At 37.0% G+C, this 18,932-nt stretch overlaps 3 protein-coding genes and 1 pseudogene across 4 annotated transcripts; 3 read left to right on the top strand and 1 right to left on the bottom strand.

The window, feature by feature from the left end:
• Positions 1–508: 508 nt before the first annotated feature.
• On the top strand, positions 509–1,271 carry LOC142611545 (translocator protein homolog). The gene has a single exon (XM_075783609.1). The coding sequence runs from the start codon at positions 585–587 to the stop codon at positions 1,200–1,202; it is 618 nt and encodes a 205-aa protein (XP_075639724.1). The 5' UTR covers positions 509–584; the 3' UTR covers positions 1,203–1,271.
• A 2,256-nt stretch (positions 1,272–3,527) lies between these two features.
• LOC142611708 (syntaxin-124-like) lies at positions 3,528–4,847 on the top strand. Its single transcript, XM_075783819.1, has one exon. It carries the CDS (start codon positions 3,663–3,665, stop codon positions 4,707–4,709), a length of 1,047 nt encoding a protein of 348 aa, XP_075639934.1. The 5' UTR covers positions 3,528–3,662; the 3' UTR covers positions 4,710–4,847.
• A 1,289-nt stretch (positions 4,848–6,136) lies between these two features.
• LOC142611709 (alkylated DNA repair protein ALKBH8 homolog) lies at positions 6,137–10,038 on the bottom strand. 2 transcript variants are annotated; one of them, XM_075783821.1, is made up of 4 exons: positions 9,716–10,038; positions 9,566–9,597; positions 7,835–8,024; positions 6,137–6,639 (listed from the first exon to the last, which is right to left on the bottom strand). In XM_075783821.1, the coding sequence occupies exons 1-4, from the start codon at positions 9,972–9,974 to the stop codon at positions 6,620–6,622; spliced, it is 501 nt and encodes a 166-aa protein (XP_075639936.1). In that variant the 5' UTR covers positions 9,975–10,038; the 3' UTR covers positions 6,137–6,619. The 2 variants fall into 2 exon arrangements, with proteins under 2 accessions (XP_075639936.1, XP_075639935.1); XM_075783820.1 differs by having other exon boundaries at positions 7,830–8,024; positions 9,716–10,035.
• A 7,214-nt stretch (positions 10,039–17,252) lies between these two features.
• Positions 17,253–18,453, top strand: LOC142614176 (uncharacterized; annotated as a pseudogene).
• Positions 18,454–18,932: the final 479 nt, after the last annotated feature.

Below are 18,932 nucleotides of genomic sequence, written 5' to 3'. Positions count from 1 at the left end.
TAAGCTGGTGAACCCACTTGCTACACTGAACAAAACCTAGCTAAAACTAAAAGTCCAGTCAGTAATTGAAGAAATACCTATGCTTTACACGTATATATAAATGATACATCCAACTCATCCATTAATTAATGTCCTTTCTTATCCGACCACTGCCACCTAGCTATGCTAACATATGATTACTATATTATCATTATGAGGCAATTGTAAAATGTCCCACGTAGTTCTAATCTGCAGGGGAGGGCTTTCAAAATCAAATAACAAAATGGCAAATGAATTTGGATGTATATACCATATAGTGCAATGCAACGCGCCAATACTTGAATGCACCATTTTTATCTCTCTTAATTTGCTGCAATGCATCAAAACTGAACACATACACTCAGCCATGCACACCCACGTGGGACATTTCTGTCCACTTCTTATCACCTCCTTCTCCCACATGTCACTCACTTGTAATATTTTCCATCGAAAAAAACACGGTCTTATCTATATATATTACCTCACCTACAATTCCTCCCAAGACACATGCATACCTTCCTTCCTTGTATAGACAGACGCTCGCACGCACGCACACACATTCATATATGGCTTCCCAGAACAATAACCTTGATACCACAAACACTGCTTCCATGGCTTCCCAAACCCTCAAACATCGTTCTAGGGATGACCCCAACATCACCACCACCACCACCACTCGCAACAACAAGAGCACTAAAAACAGACGTGAAAACAACATGGCCATGGCCAATCGTGGCCTTAGGTCCCTAGCCATCACAGTTTCAATCCCGCTTTCTCTTACCCTTTTAACCATTTACCTCACCACGACTCACAGCTACGTTATGGTATCAAAGCCCTCTTGGTTCCCACCCTTGTGGGCCATACATATCACAAGCTTGGCTTCGAGCTTCTTGTTGGGTCTATCAGCTTGGCTTGTATGGGCTGTAGGTGGGTTTCATCAGAACCCAACGGCTTTGGCCCTTTATTTGGCCCAGCTCGGGTTGAGTTTGGTTTGGCATCCGATTCTTCTTGGATCCGGGGCTAGTTGGGTCGGGTTGGCTTTGTGTTTGGCTACATTTGGGGCTTTGGTTGGATGTTTTCGGATCTGTAAGGAGGTGAATCCGACTGCTGGTGATATAATTGCACCTTGTTTAGCTTGGACTGCGTTTTTGGCTATTGTAAATTTTACACTTATTTTTCTTTGAAGCAAATCAGTAGTTTTTTTTTTTTTTTCTCTCTTTAAAGTATAAATAAGAGTACATACTTTGATGTTATTATATATCTTTTTTGTGTTTTTAGGTATAGTGTATGGTTGTTTGTAAACATTTAATGATAGGTTACTCTCTCTTTTTATTCCTGAATATTAATAGGTTACAACTGGTTTCATGGTTTACGTTGATATGTACTTTGTGTGTATTGAAAAGGAGGATAATAAATAAAAGATCAAAGTTGTTTCGATATTCTTAAGTTAAACTTTGGATTTAGCTAACTATGGTTCTTGTCCTATGATATATACGTAACATATTCAATCAGCCAACCAGCCGATTAAAGTAATTTCATCCATTTGGAGGTGAAATTAGCATCAAATCTCTAAATGAGATCCCAACTGAGAAAAAGTTTTTATAAAAACTTAAGCTAAATACCCTTGCAAGATTGGCACAAGCCACAGCACAACTCAGCACCTACAGCTACACACACACACATATATATCACACCCCTTCGCTTGCAAGACCATGGTTTTTTTTTTTTTTTTCTGAATGAAAAAAGGGGTCTCTGGGGTGGGTTCATCGACCTCACGCCATGTGACAGCAATGGATAATACCACGTGTACCACACAGGCCTTGCTAGGACTATTGCTCGAACAACTCCTCTCTAGATGCAAAACGAGGACTCCTACCATCAAGCCACATCCCGTGTGGTACTTGCAAGACCATGGTTAACTCACACACATATATTCAATGATTTTTATTTTTTTATTTTCAATCTCAATACTCATGTTTTGATCTTGGATTATTAATCTATTTGGATCATCCCAACAAAAGTGTTAGGTGCCCAAATCAAAACACCAGCAAAATAAAACAGATGAGACAGAGTAATTGGCAGCGACATGACACATTGGAATATAATCTAATGAATAATTATAACAAAAGGATGTTGGTATCGACCGAAATAATAATAAAAGGTGTAAAAAATAAATAAGTGAAAATTTTGAAGTAGGAAATTTAAAAAAAGGTAATGCAAGCATATAACATTAGTTTTCTTCAAGTGAAAATTGGATTTGCCATATAAGTTTTTAGGAAATATAAGGTAAGGGTTAGTGTGCATTTCAATACATCATGTTCAAGTAATTGATTAATAATGATTTACTTAACTGTGTAGCGATTTGTGGACTGAAAAGTGTTTTTTTTTTTTAAGTCATAGGTTAAGGAATTGAGGATAAAATATGTGACTTCTATTTCTTGAATTATTAGTGTCATTACTTCAGGTTTTGATCTTGGATTGATCTATTTGGGTCATCCCAAGACAAACGTTTTAGAAGTCCAGCTTGAAATACAAGCTAAAGTAAAAAAGAAAGAGTAACACATGGTTTAAAGTTTTTAATATTATCCTTTTTTAGGATAAATATTATGTAATAAGTCATAGACAAAAGAAAAATGATAATTTTTCCTCAAAAAAAAAAAAAAAAAAGAATAATGATGATGTAACATTGGCTGGGTTAATGCATAAATTAGATAGTCATTAGTCATACGGCTTTTTAAGAAAGGTTTTTTTTTTTTTTTTTTGACACAAGATAAAATTTCTACTCTAACCTGATCTAAGTGTATATATGTGTGAAATTCCCTCCTGAAGACTCGAACCCCGGCCCTCCACACCTCAACAAGCACTTATACTTATGGAGTGACCATCGCATCAAGAGTGTATGATGGTTAAAAAAGACTGTTAACCCTTATTAGGATAAGATATTAATTTGTTAATTAACTATTTTTTGAAACTGTTAATAAACTATTTTGGGAAAGTTTTAAGATCACTTGCATGGATAAAATAAAAAGTTATAAAAAAAAATGAGCTACTTTTTTATTTCAAGAAATAGTTTCTAAACTAATACTCTTATAGTATCCATTACTTTTTTCTTTTAAACAATATTTTTATTTTAAAAAATAAAAGTTTAAACTGTTAACTTTTTTCCTTTTAAAAAATAAAAGTTTAAAGTTTAAGTGGGATAAGGGTTACTGCTTTCAATATATTTTGTGCGTAAATAATACCAAGATTTACTTCTTTTGATCGAGAGTAAATACAAAGTGTCTAGGAATTAGGAAATTCATTCAGTGGAATACAACCTAAAGAAGAGGAAGATAAAGCCCAACCATCCAGCAAATGTGACATGGACACAATGAAGGAAGACCTGGTCAAGCAAAGTAGTACCATTGAAGTACAAAATGCCACTTGTTGATTAGTGAGCAACTTTTGGTAAAACCAGCTTTTAATGGCTGGTCCTAATCTCAAATCAACTCAAGCCTCTAATACCTCCAACGCCACCAAAACTAAGGAAACTTCGCCTCACGTTCATTCTTTGTGACAGTTTTTTGCATTCGTCACCTTCTCTCTCTTCCTCCTCATTTGGCAGCACATATTGTAAGGATGAAAAACCACCATCATAAACTTCTATGCAGCAAGGAACCAAAAACCACCATGTTACACTATTCATGCATTTGCATTCATTGCTGAACTTTTTGATAGAACCCCATTTTGCAAAACTATACAATTTGTTAAGAAGAGCCCAAAAAAAAAAAAACTCAGCCAAGATGAACGACTTGTTCTCAAGCTCATTCAAGAAATACACAGACCTGAAGCAGCAGGTTTTTCTGGATGACATGGAAGCTGGCAAAGAGAGTGTCAACCTTGATAGGTTCTTTGGAGATGTTGAGAATGTCAAGGAAGACATGAGGCAAGTTGAGAAGCTGTATAAGCAATTGCAAGAAGCCAATGAAGAATGCAAAACTGTCCACAATGCTAAAACAATGAAGGAGCTTCGAGCCCGGATGGACGCAAATGTTGGTCAAGTCCTCAAACGTGTTAAAGTTGTAAAGGGAAAGCTTGAAGGCTTAGAACGTTCCAATGCAGCTAACAGGAACGTTCCTGGTTGTGGTCCAGGTTCTTCTGCAGATAGAACAAGGACCTCAGTGGTTAGTGGCTTGGGAAAGAAACTCAAGGACATGATGGATGATTTTCAAGGATTAAGAAACAGAATGACAGCTGAGTATAAAGAAACAGTGGAAAGAAGGTATTTCACAATCACAGGAGAGAAGGCAAATGAAGAAACTATTGAGAACTTAATATCAAGTGGAGAAAGTGAAAGTTTTCTGCAGAAGGCAATTCAGGAACAAGGGAGAGGTCAAATATTGGATACCATATCAGAAATTCAAGAAAGACATGATGCTGTGAAGGAGATAGAGAAGAACTTGATTGAGCTTCATCAGGTATTTTTGGACATGGCTGCTCTGGTAGAGGCACAGGGTCATCAACTCAATGACATAGAGAGTCATGTAGCGCATGCTAATTCATTTGTGAGACGAGGCACTGAGCAGCTTCAGGAGGCCAGGGTGCAACAGAAGAGCTCTCGGAAGTGGACAGTCATAGCCATTGTTGGTGGTGCAGTGCTCATCTTTATCGTCCTATTTCCACTCTTAAAAACTGTTATGCCTAAAATGTGATAGGAAGAAGGCAAAAGAAAATATTTTCTTCACACATACAAAGCATGTATTATGATTTTCATTCATCAGGAGAGAAGAAACAAAAAAGTTAGTTCTTACCACAAACGATGAAAAGGTTTGGTTCCTTTCTGCATGTATAGAGATTTTTTAGAGTCACAGGACTAATTTTCTGACATAGAGAGAACCAGAATTGGAATTGGGAGACATGGGAAACTCCTTGACTTTCAGGTATATATCTCTCAAATGAAATTTCCGATTCAGATCTAACAGAATAACATGGATGAAATTCTTCTGCAAACCCGACCTCGTAATGGCTATTTTGCATTTGTTTACATCAATTACGATAGCAAGGGAAATGGGGATGTATTATATTATATTTTGAATTGGGAAGGCATTGTAACTGCAACTTGATACCCATTTTATAATGAAATTGCATTCAATCAGTTTTTCCTCTCCTCTTTGGTCATTTTTTTTGTCTGTACAGAAATTATGATAACAGTGTAAAGTGTAAATAGCTGTGTACTCAAATATCATGATATGAGGGTAGAAAGTTCCCATTATTGCATAAAAATTTTGAACCAATTATGTTGTTAATGAGCCATTAACCTACCATGCTTCCACCAAAACAAAAGAAAAAGGGAAATCCTAAACAAACAAAGATTAAAGCCCCAAAAATAAAACAAGTAAGGGGGACTAGTCTAACTCATTCATTATTCATTCTCAAGTTCCACAAGTCTTCTTAGGAATCACCCGTCCGCAATAAGTCATTCTTATGGGGGCTGTAGACTCATCCAACACATACAGATTAGTGTGGCACTGAAACTTACCTGCATGGAACCTATTACCCTCTTCACACTTCAAAATATTTCGCATCCACTCCTCAACAATTTATGGTAGTCTTTCCCCTTCAAACTCATCAGCACACATCAAAGGATGGCTCCTGCCAACAAAATCATCAAAACAAGCTGCAAAACACAGATTAGGCATGAAAGAGAGAGATGTGCTTCCAATGGTAACAGCAGCCATTGTTGACATGACTGAGACATAGGAAGGTGTGCGTGTGTGTGTCTATATTCATGCAAGGGCGCTGCAAATGGGAGAACCACAATGCAACGACAAAGGTGGTGGGGTGGTGGCAAGCACTCTTAACTGTGAGGAGCTGCAACATTACTATGAATCTATCATTGTTTAATGAAGGTAAAAGAATCTCTAGCTAAGCCAACCATCAAGAAAACCGAAGCTCAAGATACTCCTGTGTCTAATAATCTACATAACAAGCGACATGGGATAAAACGCAATACGTTATGCTCAGAATCACCAAACTTCCTAGTCCACCGAAGGCCATCTTCGCATGTTTAGTTTTGCAATGATCACGGTGAAAAAATTGTGAAGCTCTGGAAGTTCTGTAAAAAAATACTGCAAAAATAAACGTACAACATTTGGAATAGAATTTCAAATTTAGGATCTCAGTTGTAACTACACTCTTCAACATTCTCAATTGTATATTATTCTCAAGTCAACCCGCATTTAAAGTACAAGAACAAATAATCAAGAACGATGAGAACTGCTCAAAAACAATAGAGCAGATGTATTTTGCAGCTCTAATGTGATGATTAACATGCTACTCAACCTTGCAGAGCTTCCTCAGTGTTACTGAGATTCTCCTCTTCTGATTTAGCTCCTGACCTTCCCATATTTGAAACCCTGGCTTGCGATTTATTTCATGTTTCCAACAGTAACGTGCTTCTTCAGACATGAGAACTAGAGATCCTGGTGTCAGATAAACAGGGATCTTTGTCATGGGTGGATCCATTTTGATGTCACAATCTGTTCGGTCAACTTGGGTGAAATGCATCACACATGATGACTCTAAGGAGACAATGGCAATTCCATCTTCAAAGCGCATAAGATCAATATGTGCACTGATCCCCTGCACATACATGCTGAAGTTGTCATCTCAATTTTATATTTGTATTTTGCAGTGAGTGTGTGTGTGTGTGTGTGTTTATGAGCTGTGGTTCCCAACTGATTGTATTGTCCCATACACTAGTAACAGATAGTAACTAACAAGAAACATTCTTTTGAACTACAAAATGAACAAAGACCAAAAGAAAATATAAACTGAAAGAAATTTATACTACCCAAAGATGCAGAGACATTTTCTTTAATTAGTAATTACACACTCACAAGGGATATCTCACCCATTATCTCACCCTTCGCCTTACTCTTACGATAGGAGGATGTGTCATTTGAATTAGAGATCGTTAACAACATTTTCATAACCATTCCAACCTTGTGTTATTATGATCAGACAAGTAATACACTGCAAAATTCTAAATTGCATTAAGATGAAACTTATCTGCAGGGATTCATAAGAAATGGAGATATATTATTGATGTCTTAGTTGGGAACCTACAAAATTCCATGGAATTTTAAATGTATGCTGCAACCAAACTTGATTGCAGCATTTTCTTTCTCTTTGCTGCATCAAAATTGAATAAACCAAATGTATACAACCAGCATTCTCCATTGGTGATCTTTGCATGTTTCTTTTTTGGTTTCATTAAATTATTTATTACCTAATACCAAAAAAATAATAATAAAAAAATAATTTAAAAAAAAAAAAAAAAAAAACGCTGAATACACCAGACTACCAACATGACAAATGCTAAGGCTGCATTTTAATTTTAATTTTGAAAAAAACCTTTTTCTACACCCTTGCTGGGATTCAAATTCCAAACTAAGCAAAAGTGGGGGAGAGAGAACTAAAGTATTATTTTATATGTGAATTAATAACAAGCATTTTGAAGGTTCTACTGAAACAATGCTGACTTTTATTCATATATTAATATATATTTGAGATCAGAAATCTTCATTAAATCAACGTCGTGTGATTCTGGTTATACTCCCCTTAAAAACAAAAACAAAACAGAACAGAAATACCAATAACAAATACAATCATCAAAGCAAATTCTAGAAAATCCCATGGCACAAAGGGTGAAATTGAACACAGTAAAAAAAATAAACAGATAAGCTGAAGGTACCAACTCGCTAAGTTCAACAACTTCATGAATACTAACTCTGTACAGCATGGCCTACATAGAAGAAGTCACATCGCACCTCACCTGGTTGGTATACATTTACAATGAGTTGGTCAAAGAGTGGCTCTCTCCGCAATAAATCTGATGGGAATGGACAGGCTTCTTTAGCTTCATCATAAGTTCCCAAGTCCACAGGATCACATAAAAGCACCAGCTCACGGATAGAGTTTGAAATTTCACTTGACCAAGCTGGAAGATCTCCAAACCTCATAGCCTGTGGAGAAAGGAATGCATAAGCTTATCTGAAGCAACCTAAAGGCACAAGTTTGACATGCAATTGTCTTCATGACTGTAATTATGATCCCCAGTTTGCAACAAAATTCTACAATATCCAAACTAGAAACCATAATCAACATTCTTCATCATCTATCTCTTTATATATATATTCTTCATTATCTATCTTATTTCTTTCTTTTCCTTTTGCCTTTTCTTTTTCTCTGATAAGTAAGCAAATATGCCAAGAGAAAGTAAAGTGATGCAAGAAATTTCCAAGAAAGACAACGCATAAAAGGAAGAAAAACAAAAGGACCAAAAAAATCCCTCGAATGGAAGAAAGATTATAAGATCTTGAACTACAAGAAAGGAGACTAGGAGAGGAACAAGATTAATGAACTTTGTCCAAACACATAAAACCAAGCATAAGGTAACTCCTCCCTTGCAGGGTTTTAGCTTGACTCCTTGCATTGACAGATCTGCCTCCTCTTCATCCATCTCAATGTTTTTCATTTAATTTTAGTAAATTAAGAAACATTTAAGAAAGGTAAGACTACACAATAAAGATGAATCCATAATGAAAATTCCAGGCAAGCTCAAAATTTATACCATGAAGAAATTTAAGAAAAACCATAACATAAACATCACGACACGACATGACATGTTCTTCAAAAAAGTCCAAGTAGTGTGCTCTGTTGCTAGTGAGCCAATCTGCCTTCAAATATCAAACGCTAGAAACCATTACAAGGTGCAAACAGTAGATACATCAAACACCTCTAACTATAACAGATCATCAAGAACCACCAAACTAATTCCTAGCGTTCTAGATTAAATTTGTTGAGTACTCTCGCTCGATTAGTGAAAGAGTAGACTACTACCCCATCAACCTTAAAAGGAATTGATCACCCTTAAAGAATACCCACATATAGTTTGTGATTTTTTTTTTTTTAATGACGTGAAACCTCACCAAGGTAGGGCCTTTCAGACCCATTCCTGAGGAGTAAACAGCGTATAGTTTGCAATATTCCTAGCACCCAAAATGTCCAATGGATCAAACTCCTACAGGTAACTATCTTAGGCATTTGATTCAAGAGTGAAAGAACAATAATCAACCAACTTGGCAAGACAACATATGACATGAAGTGTAAGCGGAGTTGTACTTCTCAGTCAGGTCCCTGACATACTTTACACATTCTACACTACAACTACAAGAATTGAAATATATTTATCAAAAAAAAAAAAACTACAAGAATTGAAATATCAAATTGTACGATAATTACAAACTGGGCAATCCTAAAACTTTAATGAAAATAATAATAATAATAATCCCACGAGAGCCTTAGACCATACTAAAAAGAAACATTGTAACCTGTCACAGCATTTCCAGTAGCCTAATTCAAGGTTAAGGAAAATAACAACCTGAAATTTAAGAAAATTTAAATGGTGGGAGCTAATGCAAATTAACATAGGAACTATCATAGGATCTGCTAGATGGTCTCATTATTTTTAACATTAACATTAAGATATGGATATGGTACGGACCTGGTTGTGTGAGGGTTCAGTGAACCATCCTTCTGCAAGTGCAAAGTGCAAACACAAGCGTTAACAATACAAAACACACACAGTGTGTCAATGTGGGTGAGACCCAGTTGAGCAAAAACGTCGTACATAACAAAAGTGAAACGCACGCACCGTTTAGAATAGCGGAGACGAGGGAAGATTGTTGTGGAGGAGAGAGGAAGTCTCTGCACAACCAAAGACCTTTGATCTCTTTGATTTGTTCCCAACTCGGGTTTTGATGATGCCCTTCTTCTTCCAATTCCAATTCCAATTGAGGTTGTTGTGTTTGTTGTTCGTTGTCTTCACTGTCCGATGAATCGCCGAACACTTCTTTGAAAAGTGCCTTCTTGTTCTTGTTCTTGTTCTTGTTGTTGTGATCATCCATTTCCATTTGATTTGATTAAAAATGATTCTGACAAGGCTGAGACTTGAGAGAGACATATAAAGAGTGGAGGAGGATATCGTATCGTTGAGACGACGTCGTTTCCTTTTATCATTTTTTCCTTTCCAATTAATTCATTTCTTTTCGTTTGCCATCGAAGTGCATCATCAATTTCTACCGTTTATCGTTTCTCAAAACAAAAAAAAAAAAAAAAAAATTCTGCCGTTTATCTTCCAAAGTCCTTTTCTTCGAGGTTTCTTCCAAGGCGTAAATACACTTTTAGTTCTTACATTTTGATATTTTTTTATTTTAGTCCTCACATTTTATTTTTACCACTTTTAGTCCCTAAACCAATTTACGCGTTTTATTTTCGTCCTTTCTCTCAGTCAACCGACTGAAATAGCTAAGGTGACAGCCGAAGACATTAAAATATTATTAAAAATGCCACGTCAGCATCTATATATATTTTTAAAATAATTTATCAATTTTAATTAAATAGAAAACAGAAATAAAATAAAAAAATCACTAAAATTAAGATAAAAAAACTCTCTCTAGTGTTTTCTCTTCAATCTCATTTTCTTAAATTAGTTTTTCTTCTCTCTCTCTCTCTCATCCGTGTCTCACTCTCTCAAATTTTCTCATTCTCTTCTCTCTCTCTCTCTCTCTCTCTCTCTCTCTCTCTCATATTTGTGTTTCTCACTCGTGGTACCTGGTGGTGCAGTGGCTCATGGTGGCTGTGGTGGGTTGAGATCGGGGTTGGGTGGATGGGTTGAGATTGGGGTGGGGTGGGGTGGGGTGGGTTGAGGTTGGTCTGGGGTGGGTGGGTTGAGATCGGGGTGAGGTGGATGGGTTGAGATCGGTTGGGGTGGGTTGAGGTTCGTCTGGGTTGGATGGGTTGAGATCGGGGTGGGGTGGATGGGTTGAGATTGGCTAGGGTGGGTTGAGGTTTGTCTGGGTTGGGTGGGTTGAGATCGGGGTGGGATGGGTTGAGATCAAGGTGGGGTGGGTTGAGGTTGGTTTGGGGTGGGGGTTGAGACCGATAGGGGTGGCTGGGGTTGAGCTTGGGGTGGCTGGGTTGGAGGTTGGGTTGAGGTGGGTGGATTGTGAGTCGGCTGGGATGGGTAGAGGTCAGCTTGGGTTTAGGTCAGGCTGGGGTGGGTGGGTTGAGACAGGCTGGGGTGACTTGAGTCGGGGTGGCTGGGGTTGAGGTTGGGTTGGGGTGGGTAGAGATCAGGGTGGCTGGGGTTGAGACTGAGTTGGGTTTGGTTGTGGCGGATGGGATGGTGGGTTGTGGCGGCTGTGATGGTTTCTGGGTTTGTTTCTGGGTTTGATGTTTGTATGGAGGGTTTGATTTTTCATGTGGTGTTCTGGGTTTGCTAAAGATTAAGGGTTGGGTTTGGGTTTGGGTTTGTGTTCTTTGTGTTTTGAATCTTTGAAGGTCTTTTAATTTCCTCGGCATTTGATTCGTGTTCTTGGGTTTGATTTTTTGGATTTGTGTTCTTTGATTTTCTGGGTTTGTGTTATTGTGTTCATAGGCATTTGATTTTATTGTTTTTAATTCTGTTTTTTTTTTTATAGTTAAAATTGACAAATTATTTATATATAAAAAAAAATATAGATGTTGACGTGGCATTTTTAATAATATTTTAATATCTCCAGCTGCCACCTCAGCTATTTCCATCGGTTGATTGAAGGAAATGACGAAAATAAAATACGTAAATTGGTTTAGGGACTAAAAGTGGTAAAAATAAAATGTAGGGTCTAAAATGAAAAAACGTCAAAATGTAGGGACTAAAAGTGCATTTACGCCTTCTTTCTATGTTTTACTTGAAGAATAATGAGGCTCAAATTTGCTTCTTCTTCTTTTTTTCCAATATATTTGATGGGGTATGATAAAATACACCAACTCCAATATCGTCTACGACTTGACGACCGTCGGGAAAGCAAACTTTGTAAAAAGCTCGTCCGTTATAAGCTCGTCCATGCAGGAAGATGCTTGGACAACCTCCACATGTTCCGAGCAAGTTGCTCTGCACAGACCCTAGATGAACCCCACGTCCTTATTTCGGAGCATAAGTAAAAATTAAAGTTTATCACGACAAAACCGCTCCATCTCGTCCAAAGGAGCCGTCCAGAATAGAAGATGCATCCCACATAGGAAGGTCGTCTATGTAAGGATAACCGTCCGTAAGAGGGTCGTCCATAGAAGAACGACCTTCCATGAGAGTAAGGTACGCTCGTCAGGAAGACTCCTGGACGAGCCCCTAACACTTAAGAAAATTCCCAAGCAAGAACTTGCCTACATGCTAGTGTTCCAAGACATGAATAGAATCTAGGTTCAGTACTACAACTTCTTATCACATGCATAATTTCCAGTGATAGTTATATGAAAAAATGTAACTCCTAAACAGTTGTGGAAGTTATCCCTGAACCCTCAAACCTCCTCAAATATAGGAGAAGTTACAAGTCTAATAACCATTTCTAGGGCGCACTATATAAACGCTCATTCAGACCAGACAAAAGTACGTTTTTACAATTCCTGAAAAGTTGGAACTCCAAAATTTAAGGGAGAAAACTAATTTTAGCATCGGAGGGTTCTTGGCCGGCAACCCCGGTCACCTTTGATCAACCGTTCTTTCTGTTTCAGGCCATCAAGGAGTTCGCTAGTCCTTTGAAATCCGAAGCATCCAACCTACTAATTCTCTTCGCATCATCAATATTTATTTGATTTTTAAATGTCATCACATATATATTATTCTACGTCTAAATAGAATTATTCAAGCAAAAATCTTATCCCATATTCATGTGTGTTTGGCATTGGCACATGAATTATATCTTGCACAACATGGATCCAATATTGGATTAGCATGTTTTGGAAGTAGTGAATATGAGAAGCCCATCTTTTTTTTTTTAAGTAATCATTGAGTCATTAACAAGTGGAGAAGCCCATCTCCTCATTGATGTTGTTGTAATAACAAAATATATAATTCAACTCTCATTTATGTTTTTGTAATAACTTTCTCAAAAAAAAAATTGTTTTTGTAATAACAAAATATCTTATACCAATTTGTTAAGAATAAAAAAGACAAAATATTTGTTTTTTAGTGAAACAAAATAAGAAATTGTGAGCAACATAAGGCACACACTTTAGCAACAAGAACTGATTAATCAAACTTTAGCGGTTGATTAAGACAACAAATTTAACATAATCCAATACATTGTGTGTCCACGCTTTCAAATAATGCTAAAAATAAAAAATTCACTATTAAAAATCGATTAGTGTCTTAGTAAAGTCTTTGATGAATAAGAGATTTAGGATTCAATTCCCGCTTACACCGAAAACTAATTAGTATATTAGTCTAGTGATAAAAGCTATCATCATAACTATCATCATAAGCAAATGTCAAAAGTTGAAACCCTCTCAAAAAATTAAAAAAACAACAACAACACTTACAAAGATAAACACACTAGAACCTGTTCACAAACAAAAATTATCCAAAATCCCAACCTAGATAACAAGTTCTAAATACTAGCTAACTCAAGAACTTGGCACTCAGAGTCTCAAAACCCTATACACCCATTAGTACTATCATAACGACAAAATAAACATACTCTCAACTAACACACGTAAGGATATTTTAGTATGAAAAAAGCTGCCGAATTTTGTTTAGAAGAAACCCACCTATGTTATTCTAATGCTACATTCTTCTCTCTACTGTCACCACCTTCACAAATAGATCAAAATTCAATACTTACAAGTAAAAGTGGTGTCCTAATCAACAAAATTAGTTGAACATATGGGTTTCACCTTTTCCTTTTCCTCCCAATCAAATATGGATCTTTCAAAATCAAAACAACCGCATATATATAATTTTTTTACTCTCTAAAATGAACTTGAATGTTTAACATATGAATTCCACTCTATTTAGAGCATTCACAGTAAAGAACTTAAAATTTTTAGCATTTAACAACTCAAAAACCTACTTTATCTATTTTAACAACTTACTTTATTATACACCCAAACATCAAAACATCTATTTTTCCCTTTAGCTATAAAATTTTCATTTTTTTAATTCATTTCTCTCTCTCTCCCTTCTATCACAGTGTCCCCCACCACATCCACAAACCCTCAACCAAACGCTCACTGCCTCCACAAACCCATAACCAACCACCACAAGCCTACATAAATCCCAAACATCCACAATCCACTACCATCAGGTCCTTAATCTCACCAAAAATGTCTTTCTATCACTCGGATCGAAACTGTCTCTTCAAGCACTCTCTCTAAAAGTCCATGACTGAAGTTGAAGGAGCTCAACCACAATCACCATGAGCCGCCATCGTTACCCACGACACAACCAACCACCAAACCCACCATCGTTACCTAGCAACCCAAGCAAAAAAACCCACCATCATTAACTACTTTACCCAACAACCCAGGTAAGAAATCAAGTTAAACAACAAAAAACAAAAACAAAACCCCAACACTGTGCACGTTCTGCCCATCTTTCTCTCTGCTACAACCGGCAATGCCCACCTCCGAGCCCAAACTCAAACCAAACCTGGCCCAATCTAGCCATACCGCCATCGCCAAGGCACCTCCGATACAAACAACCAAGACCCACTAGCACCGACCCACTCACCCACCAAACCAAACCTATGAACCGCTGGACCACAATCGCCACCGAGACCCACCAAATCAGCCCACGAAACCCACCAAATCAGACCCACATCACCACCGTGCCTTATGACCACAATCGCCGAACCAACACCGTGCCTCTTGACCATAATCACCGGACCATAATCATCGAACCACCAAGCACAAACAAAGGCACATAAGTGACTAGTGAGCGAAGAGAGAAGAGCCTGAAGGGGAAAAAGAGAGTCATTGGTCAATAAAAAAAAAATTTTGTGTTTACCTTCATGCTACAATAAGTTGTTATCGAAAACAGCTCGCTGTACTATGAAGGCAAAATATAGCAAAGAATTTTACTTATAACAACTTTATTGTAGGACCTGTTTTTAGTGTTTGGGTTGCTAAAATGACTATTTAGTCATTTTAGCAACCTCACTATAAGTGCTCTTATGAAGTATATACACTTGACCCCACTTTTACCTGAATACAAATAATCCATAGTTTAAGAACCGGATTACAATCCAATTTTTTAACTTGCAAGTTCCTCACATTTATAATTCATCTTGTCCAAACTATATGAAACATAAAAAACTGAATTTATTTTGTAATGAACCATTGTTTGTCTAGCAATGCTATAAGGTGATGTTTTGAGATGAGAATTTTGTAGGTTTTTTGAAATATGTGTGGGTTAAAAAATATGTAAAAATATTATTTAAAATATAAAAATATGAATTTAAAATGAGAAAATAAACCATCTCTAAACGGTGGAAGTTTTTGTTGACCAGTGAGGGTTCAAACTTGAAACAGGCCCATTTCTTTTATCTCATCTCTTAGTGCCCGTTTGGTTGGGCTTTTAGGACCCAAAACGTAGCTTTTTCATAAAGTTGGCAGTGGCTGGGCGTTTGGTGAAGCCTAAACGCAAATTTTAGATAAAAGTTGCGTTTTAAGGCAAAGGCAAAAACGCTGATTTCTGAAATGGTGGTCTGAAGGTCCATATCTCAAACGCGCATCAACGTTTTCAGCTCAACGGATAGCTGAGACCTAAAATTACCGAATCACCCTGATCTCATCTCTCTGCTTCGCTGAAATTTCTGTGTAATAATTCCTCTCATCTCTTCTCTGCTCTGCCTTCTCCGTGCTGCTACCGATCTCCCTGTGGTAAGTCATCTGTGACTTCTTCTTCTTCTTCCTCTTCTACTTTCTTCTTCCTCTTCTTCTTCGTCCTCTTCTTCTTCTTCCTCTTCTTCTTCGTCCTCTTCTTCTTCTTCCTCTTCTGCTTTCTTCGTTTTCTCTGATCTCTAATTTTTTTTGTTTTAATTGTTTTTTTCTAATCTGAGATAGGAATCTTGAAGGTACGCATTTGATCAAAAAGGCACCAAGAAAGACTGATCTGCTACCAAAATCCACCAGGTACCAACAGTGATCCGAATTTTTTTTTCTTTTCTTTTTAAGATCTGAAACAGGGTGTATTTGATCTAATTTATTTGTACCTTTTTGAGTTTTTGAGGGTTTGGAGATTTAATGATGACCCATTTGGTTCTTTAGTTGATTGGGTTTTGAAATTTGTTTGTTGATTGGGTGTATTTGATCTAACTTTGTTTGTTTGGCCAAAATGAAACCATATTATGATTTGTTATAATATTTGAGTTTGTTATAATATTATGAAACCATATTATGATTTGTTGGTTTGTATTGCATTTAGGGGAATTATCATTGTGAAGTTACGTTGTGTGGGAAAAAAAATTTTAGAACTGATTAGCCTTGGTTCCAGCCTCTGCCCAGCAGCAGCAGCAGCAGCAGCTGGGGCATGCGTGTGCAGCTGCACACGCATGCCCCATCATTCTTCTTCAGCTGGCCTCATGATAACGACGGCAGTGATGCTGCATATTATGATTTGTTATAATATTTGAGTTTGTTATAATATTATGAAACCATATTATGATTTGTTGGTTTGTATTGCATTTAGGGGAATTATCATTGTGAAGTTACGTTGTGTGGGAAAAAAAATTTTAGATCTGATTAGCCTTGGTTCCGGCCTACGCCCAAGAAGAAGAATAAGAAGCTACAATTGGCATGCCCAAGAAGAGCTGCATCGCCCGCCGATGGGTCATGCCCAAGAAGAAGTGATGCTGCATATTATGATTTGTTATAATATTTGAGTTTGTTATAATATTATGAAACCATATTCTGATTTGTTGGTTTGTATTGCATTTAGGGGAATTATCATTGTGAAGTTACGTTGTGTGGGAAAAAAAATTGAGGAATCTTATTAGCCTTGGTTCTAGCCTCTGCCCAGCAGCAGCTGGGCATGCCCAGCAGCAGCATCATCACCCAGCAGCAGCAGCTGATGCTGCTGATGCTGATGGGTCATGCCCAGCAGCTGATGCAGCATCAGCTGCTGCTGCTGGGCATGACCCATCAACAGCAGCAGCAGCAGCAGCCTGCTGCTAAATAAAAAATACTTCATATATACTCTAGGAATGCACTGCATAATAAAAAATATGAACTAGTTACTTGAGCAAATTGACACATATTTAATTATTTTCACTCATTTATGTGTAAACTTATTTTTTATGTTATTGATTGTGTGTTTTTTGCATTTTTTACAATCTTCTATTTTTTGCATTTCTTATGGTTGGTTAACTTTATAGATGGGAAAAAATACCACTTCCAACCCTGAGGTAAAAAAGGCTAGAGCAGATTGGGATATTAATCCATCGTGGACAACTACTTTTTGTAACCTTTGTGTGGAACAAATTCAAGCCGGGAATAGAACAAAAGGTGCTGCCTTTAGACCCGAAGGTTGGTTCAATTTGGTGACCAAATTTTGTGAGGAGACCGGTCAAAACTATGATAAGGACCAATAAAAAAGTAGGTGGGATGTATTAAAAGGTGATTGGAGAGTGTGGGAAAAATTGAGGAATCTTGACACAGGTTTAGGTTGGGATGCAGTGAAGGGAACGATTGCCGCTCCTGATTGTTGGTGGGACCTGAAGTTGAAGGTGAGTTGAGTATTTTATTAATATGTAGTTAGTTGGAGATAGTTTTTTTTTTATTTTTTTATATATTATTCTTATATGAGTGAAATTACAATTACATTTTGTAGGAATTACCCAAAGCTAAAAAATTCCGAGAGAAAGGTCCACAGAATCTAGAACAACTTGAGATAATGTTTAGGGATGTTGCAGCAACTGGGGTAGCTGCATGGACCCCTTCTTTTAGGTACATTACCTCCAACAATGCCAAAAGAGGGTGCTGGTGATTCAGATGGTAGCTCCGAATTTAAGGATAACCAATGTGACATGAGTTTAGACATTGGTAGTTTGCAGCAAGGAAATACTAGTCAATCACATAGTTCAGGACAAAAGCGAGCTAGTGAATCAATACCCTCACAGAAGAAAAAGAAGAAGATAGGAGGAGCTGCAATGTTGGACAATCGTATTAGTGAGTTAATAACTGTATGTCAGAATAGGTCTGAAGGTACTTCTCGAGAGTCACCAAGTTCAATTGATAATGTAATGGCGATTGTGAAAGCACTTCCTGGAGTGGATTTTGCGTTTGTGGTTGAAGCTTCCATTCTCTTTCTAAAAAAGTCACGTAGGGAGATGTTCCTAACTTTTAAGGACCCAGAGTCACAGCTGAAGTGGCTACAAGCAATAATTTATAGGCAGCAGAAGTGACTAACCTGATGTGGTATTAACTATGTTGTATTAGCTTTAAACTAAGTTAGCTATGTTGTATGAACTATGTTGTATTTGCTATGTTGTATTAACTTTAAACTAAGTTATGTGATATTTAGTATTAGCTTTGGACTAATATATGTGTAATGCAAACATATTTGAAATTTTCATTACAGTGTTTTGTACTTGATGTTGTGAATTGTCTTGGTATGTTGTGAATTGTCTTGATTGAATATTTGTTATTTTGTTGTGTAGCTGAAACCAATATGGATGATTATAATGGTACTCATGAGAGTGGCCATTTTATGGAACTATTAATGGATGGGGATTACAGAAATTATTGTGATGATCATGATGGTAGTGATTATAACAATGTTGACAATAATAATGATGGTGATAACAATGATGGTGATAACAATGATGGTGATGGTGATGATGATGATGAAAGTAGTGACAGTGATGATGACAGTGATAGTGATTCTGACAGTGATGATAGTAATGACAATTCTAACGAGGAGTTTTACCAGCTTGTGACAGTTACCTGTGAAGTAGTTGTGACATATTTCAATAAGTACATTAATAAGACTCCTTGTCATGATTCTGAACAAACGGGGTGGGATTGGCTGAGACGCTGTATGGAAGGTAATGAGA

Source organism: Castanea sativa, chromosome 10, assembly GCF_040712315.1.
Source record: "Castanea sativa cultivar Marrone di Chiusa Pesio chromosome 10, ASM4071231v1".
In the NCBI taxonomy this organism is placed as follows: domain Eukaryota; kingdom Viridiplantae; phylum Streptophyta; class Magnoliopsida; order Fagales; family Fagaceae; genus Castanea; species Castanea sativa.
Note: the sequence above shows the minus strand (reverse complement) of the source record. Positions and strands in the feature narration are given on the sequence as shown.

Bases quoted from the DNA above. Each gene is read 5' to 3' on its own strand.
- LOC142611709 (XM_075783820.1), bottom strand. From the start codon at position 9,974: ATGGAAATGGATGATCACAACAACAAGAACAAGAACAAGAACAAGAAG. The intron at 9,598-9,715 runs GTGCGTGCGTTT...TTGCACTTGCAG, and splicing joins CGTCTCCGCTATTCTAAACG to AAGGATGGTTCACTGAACCC. The intron at 8,025-9,565 runs GTCCGTACCATA...CTTTCTCCACAG, and splicing joins CTGAACCCTCACACAACCAG to GCTATGAGGTTTGGAGATCT.
- LOC142611708 (XM_075783819.1), top strand. From the start codon at position 3,663: ATGCAGCAAGGAACCAAAAACCACCATGTTACACTATTCATGCATTTG.
- LOC142611545 (XM_075783609.1), top strand. From the start codon at position 585: ATGGCTTCCCAGAACAATAACCTTGATACCACAAACACTGCTTCCATG.